Source organism: Mus pahari, chromosome 3, assembly GCF_900095145.1.
Source record: "Mus pahari chromosome 3, PAHARI_EIJ_v1.1, whole genome shotgun sequence".
NCBI classification, from domain to species: domain Eukaryota; kingdom Metazoa; phylum Chordata; class Mammalia; order Rodentia; family Muridae; genus Mus; species Mus pahari.
Window position 1 is genome coordinate 90293014 of NC_034592.1, and position 16618 is coordinate 90309631.

The 16618-nt window shown below is 38.4% G+C and overlaps 1 protein-coding gene across 1 annotated transcript in view; it reads left to right on the forward strand.

Annotated features, from left to right (window-relative positions):
- Dcdc1 (doublecortin domain containing 1) overlaps positions 1 to 16618 on the forward strand; it is a 360393-nt gene that overhangs the window by 134086 nt on the left and 209689 nt on the right. Inside the window, 2 exon segments of the mRNA XM_021194912.2 lie at positions 7855 to 7919; positions 9579 to 9746. Of these exon segments, the coding sequence (XP_021050571.2) occupies positions 7855 to 7919; positions 9579 to 9746 (233 nt within the window).

Sequence of the window (16618 nt, forward strand, 5' to 3'; positions counted from 1 at the left end):
GGCTGGCCTCGAACTCAGAAATCCACCTGCCTCTGCCTCCTGAGTGCTGGGATTAAAGGCGTGTGCCACCATGTCCGGCTTCATTTATGTATATTTTTATCAGTGAACTTTCTTATAGGTCACATACAGTTGTGTTTATTTTTATTTATTTATTGTATATTTAACCAGTCTTTTATTTTAAGCTTTCTTCTAATTCTGATTTTTAAAATTTCTTTTCTTGTTTCTTCAGTGGCCAAATTACCATTCAGTAGATTATTATTTAGTTTTTTAAAAGAAATTTTTGTTTAGTTTTTTTAAGCTTATATACTCTCTGTAAGTTTTATAGCTGAACCTGTTTGTTTCCTGGTTCCATTGTCTTGGAATACCTTTTACATTACTTCTATCTCACGATATCTATTGTTGATATTAAGGTATGTGTCTTGGAGGCAGAAGAAGGCTGGTCTTGGTTTCTCATACAGTCTGCTAGTCTGTATCATTTTAGTGTGGACTTGAGGCCACTAGGATTTAGAGTATTATTAAATGATACACATTAGTTCTTGCCATTTTACTGATTGTGTAACACTTTATTGGACTCCTTTTGATCAGCTGTTCTTGTATTGCTTATTTATTCTTTTTGGCCTCTCATGTTTGGTCCACCTGTTCAGACTGAAGTATTCCTTCAACGAGTCTCTGTAGAACTGGCTTAGTGGTCAGAATCCTTTAGTCTGTTTTTTTGTTTGTTTGTTTTTTGTTGTTGTTGTCATTGTTTTTGTTTTTCAAGACAGGGTTTCTCTGTGTAACCCTGGCTGTCCTGGAACTCACTTTGTACACCAGGCTGGCCTCGAACTCAGAAATACGCCTGCTGTTTTTATCACAGAATTTTTGTTCCTTTTTCAATTTTAATGGATAGTTTCTCTGGATTACGACTTTATTAGGCTCTTTTCGTTTTAGATGTTTCTGCCAAATAATCAGGTGTTAATTTGGTCAGCCTGCCTTTGTAGGTGACTTCATATTTTTATCTTGCAGCTTTCAATACCCTTTCTTATAAATACCCTCATTTTATTCTGTATTTTAATTACATATTGTGTGATATTTCTTTTTTTATTGGATATTTTATTTATTTATATTTCAGGCGTTATTCTACCTTTCCAGGTTTTCTGTCTACAACCCCCTATCCTCTCCCCCTCCTCCTGCTTCTGTGAGGATGCTCCCCCACCCACCCACCTACTCCCACCTCACTGCCCTGACATTCTTCTACACTGGGGCACTGAGCCTTCACAGGACCAAGGGCCTCTTCTCCCATTGATGCCAGACAAGGCCATCCTCTGCTACATATGCAACTGGAGCCATAGGTCCCTCCATGTGTACTCTTTGGTTGGTGGTTTAGTCCCTGAGAGCTCGAGGAGGGTCTGGTTGGTTGTTATTGTTGTTCCTCCTATGTTGCAAACCCCTACAACTCCTTCAGTTTTTTCTCTAACTCCTCCATTGGGGACCCTGTGCTCAGTCCAAATGGTTGGCTGAGAGCATCCACCTCTGTATTTGTCAGGCACTGGCAGAGCCTCTCAGGAGACAGCTATATCAGACTCCTGTCAGCAAGCATTTCTTGGCAGCAGCAATAGGGTCTAGGTTTGGTGTCTATACATGGGATGGATCCCCAAGTAGAGCAGTCTCTGGATGATCTTTTCTTCAGTTTCTGCTCTACACTTCTTTTCTGGTCCCATTTATCAGTTGTTCTTTATGCTTGTTGGATGGACATCTTTCTGTATGTTGGAAAAATATTCTATGATTTCTTTTTCTTTTGTTTTTTTTTTTAAATTTATTGATTCTTTGTGAATTTCACATTATGCACACAAAGTCGCCCTCATCTCCCTATCCCTTTGTATCTGCCCTCTTACATTTTTACAACCTGCCCCCCCAAAAGGAAATAAAAACAAAAATAAAAATAAGCAAAAGAAAATCATGCATAGAAAACATCTCATTGTGGCAACTGTAGTGTGCCACAGTGTGTTCCACAGTGTGTCTCTTTGTCCTTACATCTTTAGTTGTGCATGTTCATTGCAGCGAGTCACTGGTTTGTTTGGAGGCCTCCGACTTCTGCTACCACATCAATAATGATGCCTCACAGGGACTCCTCTTAGTTGTTCTGCTGTTGTTGTCCTGTGTTGTCGAGCTCTTGCAGCTTTGGATCTGTAGGACTGGCCTTTTCACATATTCTCCAGCAGTTCATGGATGAAGTACAGTTCTTGTGGGACAACTCAGATCTCTGGATAGTGGCCTGGGTGGTACCTGAGTGGTTTTGTCAGCTGTCCCCCACATACACCCACACACCATCCAGCGCCACAGCTAGAAAAGGGCAGAACCTGCTTGCTTGCTTGCTTGCTTTCTCTCTCTCTCTCTCTCTCTCTCTCTCTCTCTCTCTCTCTCTCTCTCTCTCCAGCTTTACTGCCCAAGCGAGGTGCAGGGCTGTTATTCCAAGTGCTACAGCTGTGAGGGTCAGAGCCAGCTGTCCTTTGTTCATACCCTCAGGGCCAGCTCATCCTCACCCTCATGTTCTATAATTTTATCAAAAACATTTTCTATGCTTTTGATATGATATTATTTCTCCATATTCTATGCCTGTAATCCAAAGGCTAAGAATTTTCATAGTGTCTCGGAGGTCTCTCAATTCCTGTTCATGCATTTTTTTACTTCAATTTTGTTTCATAAAATATATGTTGATCATATTTTTGTCTTCTAACTCCTATCTCCTCCCAGTTCCTTTCCAAGTCCCTACCATCTAGACTCTATGTTCTCTCTATATCTATCTTTCAAAGGAAAAAAAAACCTTAACAAACCTAAAATCAAATTTAAAAGTACTTTAAAAAAGATTTAAAAAATGAACAAAACCCAAATTCAATAAACACTGGTCAAATAAAAACAAAATGACAAAAGAACTCCCTTCAAATCCTCATGGAGTGTATTTTGTTCTACCAATTTCTCTAGGGCATAAGGCCCACCCTGGAGTATGGTGGGTATTCCTGGTGGTACTCTGTTAGAGAGAGCTGATTCTCCCTTTGCCAGCATCTATCAATTGTACATAGCCTCTTGGACAGGGCTGGGAACCCATGTCTTCTTCCCCCACTCACTGCTGGGACTCCCTCTGGCTTGAATCTGTGCCACAGTCTTTGTGAGTTAATATGTACATCAATGCTGTTCTGTCTGGAAGAAACATCATCCACTTCTGGCTCTTAAAATCTTTCCACTTCCTCTTCTACATAGATCCCTGTGCCTTGAGAGAAGTTTGATGAACATATTGCAATTAAGTGTGAGTGACTCCCACTGAAGCAGGACAAGGTAGCCTCTGCTATATATGTGCTGTGACATGGCCTCAGTCCAACCCATGTGCACTCTGTGGTTGGTGGCTGAGTCTTGAAGAGTTCCCAGGGGTCCAGGTTGGCTGGCATTGTTGGTCTTCCTGTGGGGTTCCTATTCCCTTCAGGGTCTTCAATCCTTGCCCCCAACTCTTCCATAGTGGATGAGCCTAAACCTGCACAGACTTGCCTTGGAGACACCCAGGGTGGGGGGGACACCTTCTCAGAGGCAAAGGGGAGAGAGATGGGAGAAGTATTCTGGGATGGGGTACTGGGAGATAAGGGGGACAGAATTTGTGATATAAGTAAAAATAAGACATAGTGTTTCCAAGGTCTCTTTCACTCTCTGAACATTGTACGGTTGTAGAATCTCTGTATCAATTACCATCTATCGCAAAAAGAGCTTATTTTACGAGGATTGAAAAAAATCTACTAACCTCTGGGTATAGCAATCTGGTTGTTGTTGTTGTTTGTTTGTTTGTTTTTTCCTATGTTCCTTTAGGAGAAAAATGATAGCAGGTTTTGTCCTAGGTGTGTGACCTATCTCTTCTTAGGTTCTAGGCCACTTTAACAGTGTCAGGTATATGTTCCATCTCACTGAGTGGATTTTTTTTATTTTATTTTTTTATTTTTTTGGTTTTTCGAGACAGGGTTTCTCTGTGTAGCCCTGGCTGTCCTGGAACTCACTTTTTAGTCCAGGCTGGCCTCGAACTCAGAAATCTGCCTGCCTCTGCCTCCCGAGTGCTGGGATTAAAGGCATGTGCCACCACACCCAGCACTGAGTGGATTTATAATCTAATAAAAATGTTATTGTTTACTGCTGTAACATTTGTGCTACTACTAAACTAGCCTGTCTCATAAGCAGGTTGCTCTTGAAGGTTGCAGTGTTTGAAACTGGGTGGTATTTATGATAACCGTTCTCCTCTGGTAACATGCAGAACACTTTTCAGCCCCAAGAACTCCAGCCAGTAGAGGTGAAGTTTTTAGTTGTGCATCAGCTTGACTTCTTCCTATTTGATTACATAAGTAATTGTCATCAGCAATAGGGTTGTATGTTGTAAATTTACCATTGACCTTTACTGAGTGACCCAAATTCTCTACCTAGTCTTCCAGCCATGAGACTGTTTTCCACATGATCCATTCTGTTGATGGGCTCTTTACCGAGGGTTTTATTTGGTTTATTGAGGTTTTTGTTGTTGTTGTTGTTTTTTGTTTTTGTTTTGTTTTGTTTTTTGTTTTTTATTCCTAACAGCATTTCAGTTTGTGTATTCTTACATGATTCTTTTTTTTTATTGAATTCTATTTTGATATTTTACACTGACGTGCTTATTTCATTCACCTGTCTTTGTTCTCTGAGTATATTCATGTCTTCCTTGAGTTGTTTGAGCATTGTCATACTCATTCTTTTTAACTCTTTGTCAGGACTGTCTTCCAGGTCATGCTCACAGGGGTCCATTGTATGTGATCAGCATTTTGTGGAAGAGACTTGTGGATTTTGAAATTGCTTCTCTTTCCGGACTTGAATGTGAACATTTGAGGTTTCTTTGTGGAGTGGAAATTGAAGGCTTTACCTGTCTGTGCTGGGAGCTGGGGAACTAAGGAAGTGTGTGCCAGAGCCCAAGGTCCAGGGACCCTTTCCCTGTTGGTACTGATGGTGGAGAGAAGGGAAAAACTTGTGCCAGGTGCTCAGGCTCTGGAACCTGTGAAGTGTTGGTGCTGAGAGCTGTTCAGGGAGGTAGAAAATTTGGTCCAAAATTCAAAGTCTGAGTATTCTTGTCTATATCAGGAATTACCATCTTTTTATTGGTGAATTTAAAATATTTACAATCAATGCTAATAATAAGCATGAATTTGCACTGGTTAATGCATTCCTCATACTCTACTTGCTATATACATTTTTTGTCATTTTCTCCACTGTTTATTATTTATTTATGATAGCTTTCTAACATACTCTGCTTTAGTTATTTCTGTTTTCTGTATCATGTATCTACTTCTTCAGTGAGTTTGCGTATTCATAGCTTTTAATAATGGCAGTTGCCATCCTTTGGTTTATTTTTCTGTTCTTTCTTTCTTTCCCTCTATCTTTTCTTTTGCTTTCCTTCTCTTCTCTTCTCTTCTCTTCTCTTCTCTTCTCTTCTCTTCTCTTCTCTTCTCTTCTCTTCTCTCTCTCTCTCTCTCTCTCTCTCTCTCTCTCTCTCTCTCTCTCTCTCTTTCTCTCTTTAGAGACAGGGTATGTCAGTGTAGCCTGGGCTGGTCTCGAGTTTGCAGAGATCCCCCCTGCCTCTGCTTCCAAAGTGCTGAGATTAAAGATGTGTGCCACTCTTTCTCCCTAGTGGAAGGCTCCTCAAGAGTCTCTTGTAGAGTTGGTCTGGTTGTAGTGAATTCCCTCAATTTCTGTTAACTGGTAAATATAGCATTTCTTCTTCAATTTTGAGGGATGATTTTATTGAAGAAATTATTCTCCATTAACATGTTTTCTGTTTTCTTTCAGCAGTTTGAATATGTCTTTCCAGAAATATACAAATTATTTTTAAAATAGCGTCTTTATATGCATATAATGCTTGTAAATTTTTTAGATAATTTAAAGTGTAATTGATCTCCCTCTCATTCATATATATGTGCATATATATATGTGTGTGTGTGTACATATATATATGTATATATACACACATATACACATATATATTAATATAAATACATGTATGTATATATGAACAGTTTAACTTTTGCCAAACACACGTGTGTGAAAATGTGTGCAAGTGCGTACATGTGCATGTATACACACACACTGAGCTATTAAGCAGAGTAGAAAAATAAATATTTAAATCATGATTATGATTATAAACTTGTTTAGAGTAAGTTTTTTGAATGTTCTTAAGAAGGCATAGAAATTACAGACTTACCATGAGAGTTGAAGTAGGCTGGGTGAAATATCGTATTTCCAGCAGATCGATATTAAGAGGTTAATGTAGAAGGACACTCTTAGGAAGGAAAGTCCATTCAATTTGAAGACATTTAGGTGAGATGTAAAATTATGTAATGAATAAAAGTTTTATCCACCATACTGGGATAAACACAGTAAAGAAAACATGGTAAAGAAAGATAAAGGAAGAACATGTTAAAATGTTAAAAAGAAAGAAAGAAAAACAACAAGAGGAATATACCAATGTACAAAGAAGGAAATATTTTAAGATATAGGCATAGTCAAAGTCTTTCTGGGAAGGACTCCAGTGGCGTGGGAAACAAGACCAATAGAATCACACGATATGAAAAGTCCTCTGCAGTGCAAAGAAACATTGCTGAGAAACAGGTGGCAGAGCGGCAGAAAACCTCATTCTTTCTAGAACACATGAAATACTGAAAAATCTTCCCATAAGTAGATACCTGAAGGAATTGAAACGTAAGTTTTCAAAAGAAGCAGCATTAATGGTTAACAAATATTTTAAAGCAGTTTTTAACATTCTTAGTTGTTGTGGAAATGCAAATAACAATATCTCACCCAGTCAGAATGGCTCACATTAAAGCAATGGCAATATGTACTGGAGAGCAAATGGAGAGAGGAGGATTCCTATTTACTATGAGTTTGTATAGAATCTAGTCCAGCCACTATGGGAACATTATGGAGGCTTCTCATGAACTAAAAATAGAACTGCCGTATAATCTAGCCATCCCGGTTCTGGGCACCTTCCCAAAGGACGCAGATACTTACTTGTGCATTATTCATCACAGATAAGAAGTCAGACTTGCCTAGATGTCCACTAATATATGAATGGACAAGAGAAAATGTGCTCCATATGCACAATGAGCTTCTTCTATTTTGCTGTAAAGAACCATGAAATAATGGCATTTGCAGAAAATGGGTGGAAAGAAACGTATTATGTTAAGCCAAATAAGCCAGGCAACTGCCACATTTTCTTTCATATAGGCATCCTATAATTTATAGATTTTCATTTGTTTAAATGCAAGTGTGTGTTTGTGTGTGTGTTTAAATGCTCATGCAAGTGTGTGTTTGTGTGTGCTTGCATCTGTATGAATATGTATAAGTCACATAAAAAGAAAGGAAATCATCAGAAAGGAAAGAAGGTCTTGAGCAGGAGGGAGGGGAAAACAGAGTAATAGGTCACTTGTTACATAAAAGGAGAAAGGGACCATTGTCAGAAGGAGAGGGTTGATGGGAGGAATTAGGGGAGAGGCATAGCAAAACAAAATATGTGCAGAATCCATTATTTTGCTGATTAAAAATGATCACTGGCATAATGCCTACTTCAGGTTGGGAGATGTGAGATTTGTTGTTTATTGGTGAATGTCAGGTAGGTCTCAGTATGCCAAGAATAATGCTATTCTTCATTTATGGATGTTTTCTTCCCTGTCCTAAGCCACTCACCCTGTAATTGTGAGATTAGAATTTCAAAGTTCACATTATATTCAGTTAATAACTCTAAATTGGCCTAAGTTGATCACTTTAAAGAGTATGGGTAAATAGGATTTCTGCTCTTCTATTTTTCTTGCTACTCTGTATTGACAGACATTTATATAAGTGTTTACCCTAGTTGGAGGTGTGGACCTTTAAGAGCAGGGCCTAAAAATGAGGTAGGCTAAAGGCGCATGCAATCGCCAGTTTTATTCAAAGCATCAGACAATTTGTTGAGGGTTAAGAAGAGTGACCTGAGTAAATTGTATAATCACAAGGATGTATGTGGCAAAAATCATGTTTCCTTAGAGGCACATGAATAACAACACTGAAGTAAGCTTACTCCTATTCTCTACACCTGGGAGGGAGGAGCACAAAACACATTCCAGAACAATCCGTGTGTTGATGGAACTGAGGTCACAAGACTCTTGTTGTTTTCTTGAAGTTTTCTCACAAGCACTCAGAATTCTCCCCACATGGCTCCATTCTTAGACCACGTTCCAACATGTAAGAATCCAGTTTGTTTCACAAACTATAAATTATGTAAAACAATGAAGAGCTAAAGAAGTGTCGTTCTTTTTAAATAGCAAACTATATAATTTGACTTTAATTTGTTATTTCTGAGCCCTAAGTATATCTCATAAATAATAATATATGTGTAAAGACCATATGTCTTTCCTAACGACAATGATTTGGAAGAACAACAATATCAGTCAACCAGACTCCCCAAAGCTCCCAGGGACTAAACCACCAACCAAAGAATACACATGGAGGAGCCCATGGCTCCAGATGGATATGTAGCAGAGGATGGCCTTATTGGGCATCAAAGGGAGGGGAGGCCCTTGGCCCTGTGGAGGCTCAGTGACCCAGGGTAGGGAAATGCTAGGTGCCCTCATAGAGGAGGCGGGGGAGGGGGGAGGATAGGGAGTTTGTGGAGGGGAAACTGGGAAGGGGGATAATGTTTTAAATGTCAATAAATAAAATAACCAAAAAAAATAATGAATAAAAGATGGAGTCTAGAAATATAAACATCAGAGGTGTGTGTGTGTTGCAAGACTTATTTCTGGAAAATTCTGATTTATTTTATGTATAGTTTGATTGCTGTCTAGAGAGAAAACATATTTTAAATGTTGACAAAATCTTAATGAATTCAATATATAAATCAATATTTTAATTTAATATATAGTGAAATAAAATAGTCTTAAAAAGTACATATAGTGAAATGAAATAATGGTAATAGGTTACAGTGAATGTTAAAGTCTAGGGAAGGTTTTACTTTGTTAAGTATTTTGTTTATTTTCTCCTTCCTCTGTTGTATTTTTCTTTTTTTTTCTTTTTGGATGGTTCTACTACATAGCCCTGGTTTTCCCAGAATCCATTATGTAAACAAGGCTGACATCACACAGTCTATCTCTCCCTATAAAACATTTTAAATATTTTGCAAAGTTATTAGATTTCTGTGTTCTTTTTTTTTAATGCCTAGAGTTAGTTTTGATTCAGCAATTTTAAATGGATACCTATTCCATAACACCAAAGTAAAGGGATACACAGATGCACAGACACACACACACACAGATACAGACCCACACACTCACGAGAGAGAGAGAGAGAGAGAGAGAGAGAGAGAGAGAGAGAGAGAGAGAGAGAGAGATTCCATAAAGTGAATAATTGAGATATATGTGTTTATCCCTTGTATTCTCTTTACCTGAGGATAGAGCTGTACTTAAATTCTTGGACTGAAGTAATTTTCTCCTATCAGGCTAGATACTCAAAGATCTAATAGGTGTGACATCAACAATTACTTCTTGCTAACAACTCTTGTAATTTAACCCCTTCAGGTGAGCATGCTGATGGATGGATTGCAGACAGCTATCAAAAGCAACAGAGGTCGTCTCACTAAGCTTGGCCCCCAATTACAGGCTGAGCAGGAGCAGTTCTTTTTATGTCTGCCAACACATTAAAGCCTTCTAGAAAACAGTGTGGTCCCAGGGGGCCTGCACCTCAAGGTGGGTGTCACTCTGTGACTCTCACTGGATTCAGGCAGAGACAAAATCATTCTGTCCCCCTGAAGACCTGTATAACACTGGCTCTCAGCCAAATGCTTCATCTTGTCCTCAACAGTGAAGTTTGACCTGTAAGGTTTAAGAATACTGTTCAGAAAATGGGTTTTAAAAGGATATACCTATGTGTCTTTGATATTAGAGTTTATAAAATGGCATTCAATACAGAAAAGTAAGTATAAAAATTAAAAACTTTGGTAGGTGAACATTTGCATCCTTCTCTAGGAAATAAAATGCTGTGAGCATTTCAGTTTCTAAAAACAATGCATTTGGAAAATGGCCAAGGTTTAATAGTTGACAGACAGTGGCAATAGGAATTGAAGGTGAAAAGGCTGGGTGACTGATTGATGCTCAAACTACATTTCCAGAAAAAAGGATATGTATTGGATAAGTGTGACACATGTCTGAGTTCACTTGGCAAAATCAATACTTAAGAATATACTGAGGGGGAAAGGTGAATTGGTTATTTGTCAGGACAAGATGGCTAAATGTCCCAGACTACTCTGCTAGTGCACTGTTAGGAGAGAAAAAGAATAATTCCCCCTGTCTAAAGCAGATGAAATACAGAAAACTTAGGAAATGTAGAGATGTTTATGTTCATAGCAATATTCATGTTGCCTCTGCCAAGTTAGTGTGGTTCTGTAGCTTCATACCTCTCATTCCAAGATCTCTGATTAGGGAGATGTGAATTAGTCAGTCTGCAACCCTGCTTGGGTTGCACTGTTCATTTTTATGGGGATAGGATAATACTCCATTGTATTCTGACCATCCTTCACCTTACACTTTATCCCTGGCATACAATTTTAGTGACAAAAAAAAAAAAAAAAACAGTTTAATGACTCTGATAGCTTGCGATGACATTTCCATGGGTTCATTTTAAAAGAGAATATTGTCATTAAAAACAGACCTTTTGGCAAATGTGACTCAACGGTAAATATATTGTTTGTGCTAGTTAGCAAAGGATTCAAGGAGTGACATTAAGGCATCAAAGACAAGGGTTCCTACAGTTGAATAATCCTGTTCTTTTCAGCTTTCTGGCTTGGTTGTGGACCATTCTACAAAAATACTTGCTATTTAGATAAACCAGGTGAGGGCTTTTGGTCACCTTAACGAGATTTATGTCATTGTGCCTTTTAATCCACTATTATATTGGCTGTAGTGCCACTGAGAAAAACTTTTTACCTCATAAATTCATGAATTCATTGTTAATTCTGAAGAACTTTTTATCATATTAGCATCTTAGCTTGACAGTAAAATTTTAATTGCAGACTCTGAACTGCTACTCTCACATATTCCCCTTTTCAGCATGCTTCAAAATTCTTTCCACACCAGCAAATAGGAAATTTATAAGCAAAGGAAACATGTTGTATAATATTTGTAAGTACCTGCTGTGCTATCTAATATAGTAGCTAAAATCTGCACGAGACTATTAACATCAGCTAAATAAAACACCCAGTGTCTCCACTAATGTGTTATAGACTTTCTTGATTTTAACACTGATAGTTCTGCATCCAGCACATTGGGAATGGTTACATAACCCATCCAGAACTCTCTCCCACACATGTCCTGCATTCTCCTACCTTGACCCCACTTTACGCCCCACGACAGGAAGACTCAGCACCATATTCTGCTGCTGCTGCTGCTCTATTTAGTTTCCCCATCTGTTACACTGACTTCACCTCAAGGTGTGCACTGTTCTTCTAAGTCCAGGGAACTCTGAGTATCAATCAGCTCAACTCTTTGGCCTTTTAGAGTGGTAGTTTCCAAATTTGGCTGAAGAGTGTTATCTGGAGAACATCTGAAAAACGCCAGTGCTCTCTGCTCCTGTTAATTTGATGGGAACTGGTTTAGTGTCCAGAGGCTGATTTCAAGCATCTTATGAACCACAGTTAAATTGTCAAGCATTTTGAGAGCCAATGGTTAGATACTGGCATTATTAAAAGCATTTGTAAACTTACACCTGAACTGACTTTATAGAAAGATAGCTGATGCCCCTTGTTTTAGATTATTTGATGACATTTCACTGCTGCAGAGTTATTACTGTGTATTATGTGTATGGTGTAAATTTCTGTGAGTGTGCTACAATACGTTCATACTTTGTGTTCAGTTATGATTTGTTATGACTCAAAACTGACCAGTCAGTATGCATATGTGACAGAAATTGGTAAATGATACCAACAAGGACTTGAGTTAAGGTTTGGTAGATTATTTGAGACAAGCCATGGGAAATTTTTCCTGTTTTGCATTAAAGACATTTTAAAAAAGTTTTTTACTGATTCTTTGTGAATTTCACATCATGCACCCTAATTCTACTCGTGTCCCTACCCCTCCATATCTACTCTCCACCCTTGCAATCTCCCCCAAAAGAAAACAAAAAACAAAATAAAGCAACAAAAACAACAAACAAACAAACAAAATCTCACTGGAAGTTGTGGTGTGTCATGGTATTGGTGTGGAGAGTAAATGCATTTTTACTAGAACATACCCATACTTGTTTGCATGTTGAGGTAAGCCGTTTGACTTTAAGATCCTAACACATTTATTACCCGACCCTTTCCAGAGACAGAACAGAATAAAACAAAGACAAAACTGAGCCGTCTTGATTAAATGTGTAATAAAAAATAATTTAGGCTAAATTAAAAAATATAAATTGTTTTTAATTTATCACATTGTGACTAGCAAACACAAAAAGTACACAAAAATTACTTTCTGAGATAGCAAAGAAGTTACTCATGACATTAGTTAACAGGAACATAGACACATCTCTCTGGTTTTACTTTTGTTTTATAAACAGGAACACCAATTAATATTCAGGTCAGAACTATACTGTTTTGCCTGTTTGTAGCTATATGACTAAGCAAATCAATAAGCACATTGTGTTAACTTTGTGGAATTTGCACTAGAGAGTCACATGTTTTATTGTTGTATGGTACATGCCAATTGGTATCATCTTTTTTTCAACCTTGTTAGGTATGGCCATATTGTTGAGATTTCCTGGATGCAGCCTTCATGTTGTACATAGGACGTTATCTCTCAGCAGATGTCCTGTCCTGGTCCTTTGAGTCTCACAGACTTTCTACATCCTCTTCTGTGATGTTCCCTGATCTCTAGGTGTATTGATTGCTTGTAGGTATCCAAGCTGTGGCTGCATATCCCACAGTCATTTGTACTCTTCTTTCTGACAGGTTGTGGCTTTCTGTAACCATCTCTGCCACCTGCATAAAGAAGCTGTTTCGATGAGAGGTGTCCACTACATTTACTTGACATAAGGATAAACATTTGGAACGCAGTGAGAAATTATATTGGTTTAATGAAAACCACAGTAGTGAGCTCTAGTTTATGGTCGATGGCCTCACCAGCCATGGGTAGTCTATCAGGGTCAGTACTGCACCTTTCAGGATTTTCTTGACTTTCTAGTACTGTTGTTGTTTATAGGCATTATAGTCTGGTAGGACTATTAATTGCTTTTTTCCCCTTGGTGGCTAACATAAATTCTACCTTACAAAAGAACTAGTCAACAGAAGAGCCTTTCCCTCATGTTCTCTGTCATAAGTATATAGTGTCTTCAGAAATAAGGTCTTCAATTTCTGGGCAAATCTAATGGCCTCTTTCTCTTGATCATGCCTTCTCATTTTGCTTTGTGATCCACCATGTTTAACCAGAGTCTTCTGCATGACCATGGCTATGGAAGTATCCATTAGAACCTTCTGGGATTATCAGTGGCTAAACATCTAAAGATAATGACTTCCCATCTCCCAGAATCCTAGAGTTGCTAATAGTTCATCAGGGAAGTGTTGGTCGCCATGAGTTCCTCCCACAACTATGATTGTTGAGACATCCAGTCTTCAACGGACCCAGTGGAGGTAATTCAGTTGCTGCAAGCTCACACCAATGATGTGACCATAAGACAGCCAGAGTTGCCCCAGAAACAAAAAGGGTCACCAGGGCCTATTGTAAGCAATAAGATAACCTAGAGGAAAGAGGTACCCCATAAATATTCAGCCTACTAAGGTCGAGCTAAGGAAAACTAGGGTGCTGAACACACACACAGCAAGGTAAGAAGATGGGATTAATAACCAAAACCTCCGAACAAAGAAAGTTATTTCTTCACAGGTGCACTTCTCTAAATAGTCAGAGAATAATTAACATCAGTTTTCCTAAAATTAGTCCAGAAGATAGAGCACCTTCATTGTCATCAAGACAAAGAAAGCCATATATTAAAATACTACAACTAATCTAATAAGTGGGAAAATGTGAAAATACCTATTCTAAGATCTGATGCCAGGAAAGGGAGACAACACTCTCACTACATCTGCTCAATACAGCTCTAGAAATACTAACCACAACAACTAGATCAAATAAGGAGATAAATTATAACTAAATTGGTAAGGGAAAAGTAGAATTAACTCAATTTACAGTTGATGTAGTCATAAAGATAGAAAACCCTAAAGATACCAGCAAAAATCTGTTGGAACTAACCAATGAATTCAGTAAATTTTCATAATACAAAAATACGGGTGTTTCTCTATACTAATAATGAACTAGCCAATGAGGAAAATAAAATGACAATTCTTTTTGAAATGGCATCATAAAAAGCAAAGTGCTTAGTTTTCTGACAGGACCCTGATATAGCTGTCTCCTGTGAGGCTATGCCACTGCCTGGAAAATACAGAAATGGATGTTCACAGAATTGGATGGAACACAGGGCCCCCAATGAAGGAGCTAGAGAAAGTATCCAAGGAGCTGAAGGGGTCTGCAACCCTATAGGTGGAACAACAATATGAACTAACCAGTACCCCCAGAGCTCATGTCTCTAGCTGCATATGTAGCAGAGGATGGCCTAATTGGCCATCAATGGGAGGAGAGGTCCTTGGTCTTGCAAAGATTCTATGTCAGGAACAGGAAGTGGGAGTGGGTGGGTTGGGGAGCAGGGGGAGTGGGGAGGTAATAGGAGAGTAAACTAGGAAAGGAGTAGCATTTGAAATGTAAATGAAGAAAACATCTTATTAAAAAAAAGCAAAGAAAACTTAACCAAAGAAATGTAATAACTATATACACTAAAAATGAGGAAACACTGATGTGGAGATTAAAGATGGCAATATGAATGGGGAAAAAAATCCATTGGTTGATTAGAAGACTTAATCTCTTTAAAATATCCACACTACCTTCAAATCACCCACAGATTCTATGTAATTGCTATCAAAATTCCAAAGACATTCTTTGAAGCAACAAGAAGACAACCATGTGAGCCACAATTCCATAAGACTGGGGATACACACAGCAATTTTTTTTTCAAGACAGGGTTTCTCTGTATAGCCCTGGCTGCCCTGGAACTCACTTTGTAGACCAGGCTGGGCTCGAACTCAGAAATCCGCCTGCCTCTGCCTCCGGAGTGCTGGGATTAAAGGTGTGCGCCACCACGCCCGGCACAAACCATTTTTTAAAAGAAAAAAATCCATAGGCATCCAATTTCCTAATATATTGCAAACAGAAAAATCTTTGCTAAGTGTACATCCTCCAGAGGATCAGTATGTAGAATATATAAACCACTTAAAAAACCTAATCATTAAAAAAGAAACCACATAAACAACCCAGTCAGTGAACTAATTAAATGAGCAGGACTTTCTCAAAAGATGAAGTAAAAATAGCCGAAAGACATGAAGANCAATCACATCACTAGCCATCAGNGAAATATATATCACAACCCCTGAAGATTCCACCNTAATCCCGGTAATCTAGTCCTTGGTCTACACCCCAAAGACTCTACATCAGGGTGTCCCACTCAGGTTGTCTGCAGCACTATTTGTAGCAGGTAAATTAAGGTGTCCATCAACAGAGAAACAATAATGGGAATTTGGTTTATGAATACAATGGGGTTGTTCATAAAGAAAATTCTGTCATTTGCAGGAAAATGGATGTGACTCTAGGTTAATCTAAGAAGTCAGGCTCAGAAAAACAAATATATGTTTCCTCCCATTTGNAGTTCCCAGATCTCATATAGTCTCATATGCATGTGTGTATACAATGAAAATGGAAGCGAGAGAATTAAGACACAAAGTGACTAAATGAGAGGGGGCTGAACAAAGTGAAGGGTGTGGGCACTAAGGATGGGAAATACATTCAATATAATATAATACACACACACACACACACATATATATATATATATATATATATATATATATATATATATATATATATGTATGTATGTATATAACCTGAACAAACCCAAAATAAAAGTAAAGCTAGACAACTGAATAAGGAATAATAATCATGGTGTGACACTGGAATACTAGTCCTCCCCAGGGACAGGACCCAGGGTGTTCCGATCTGAGGCAGTTTTCCCACTATGGATGATGCTTTCCCATCTCCACTGAGCTATTCATCCTCATCTCGTCCCTTACTGATGCTTTAAAAATGTTTTCTACCCTTGGTCTTGCAAACTTTATATGACCCAGTGCAAGGGAATGCCTGGGCCAAGTAGTGGGAGTGGGTGGGTAGGGGAGCAGGGGCGGGGGGTGGGTATAGGGAACTTTTGGGATAGCATTTGAAATGTAAATAAAGAAAATAATAAAAAATTAAAAAAAATGTTTTCTAGGTCAGTCTTAACAGTTGAACCCCTTTAAAAGACACATTATTTCCATGTTTCATGTCTCATTTTTGCAATTACATGGTCTAACATTAATGGCATGTTTTAAAAGACAACAATTTTAAGGAATCTCTGGATAAAAGTCCTATAGGTTGTAATCCCACTATCTCTCTATGGCTATTCATGTCTTATGTTGCTGCGTCCCCTGTGAGTACTCTTTTCTGTGTTG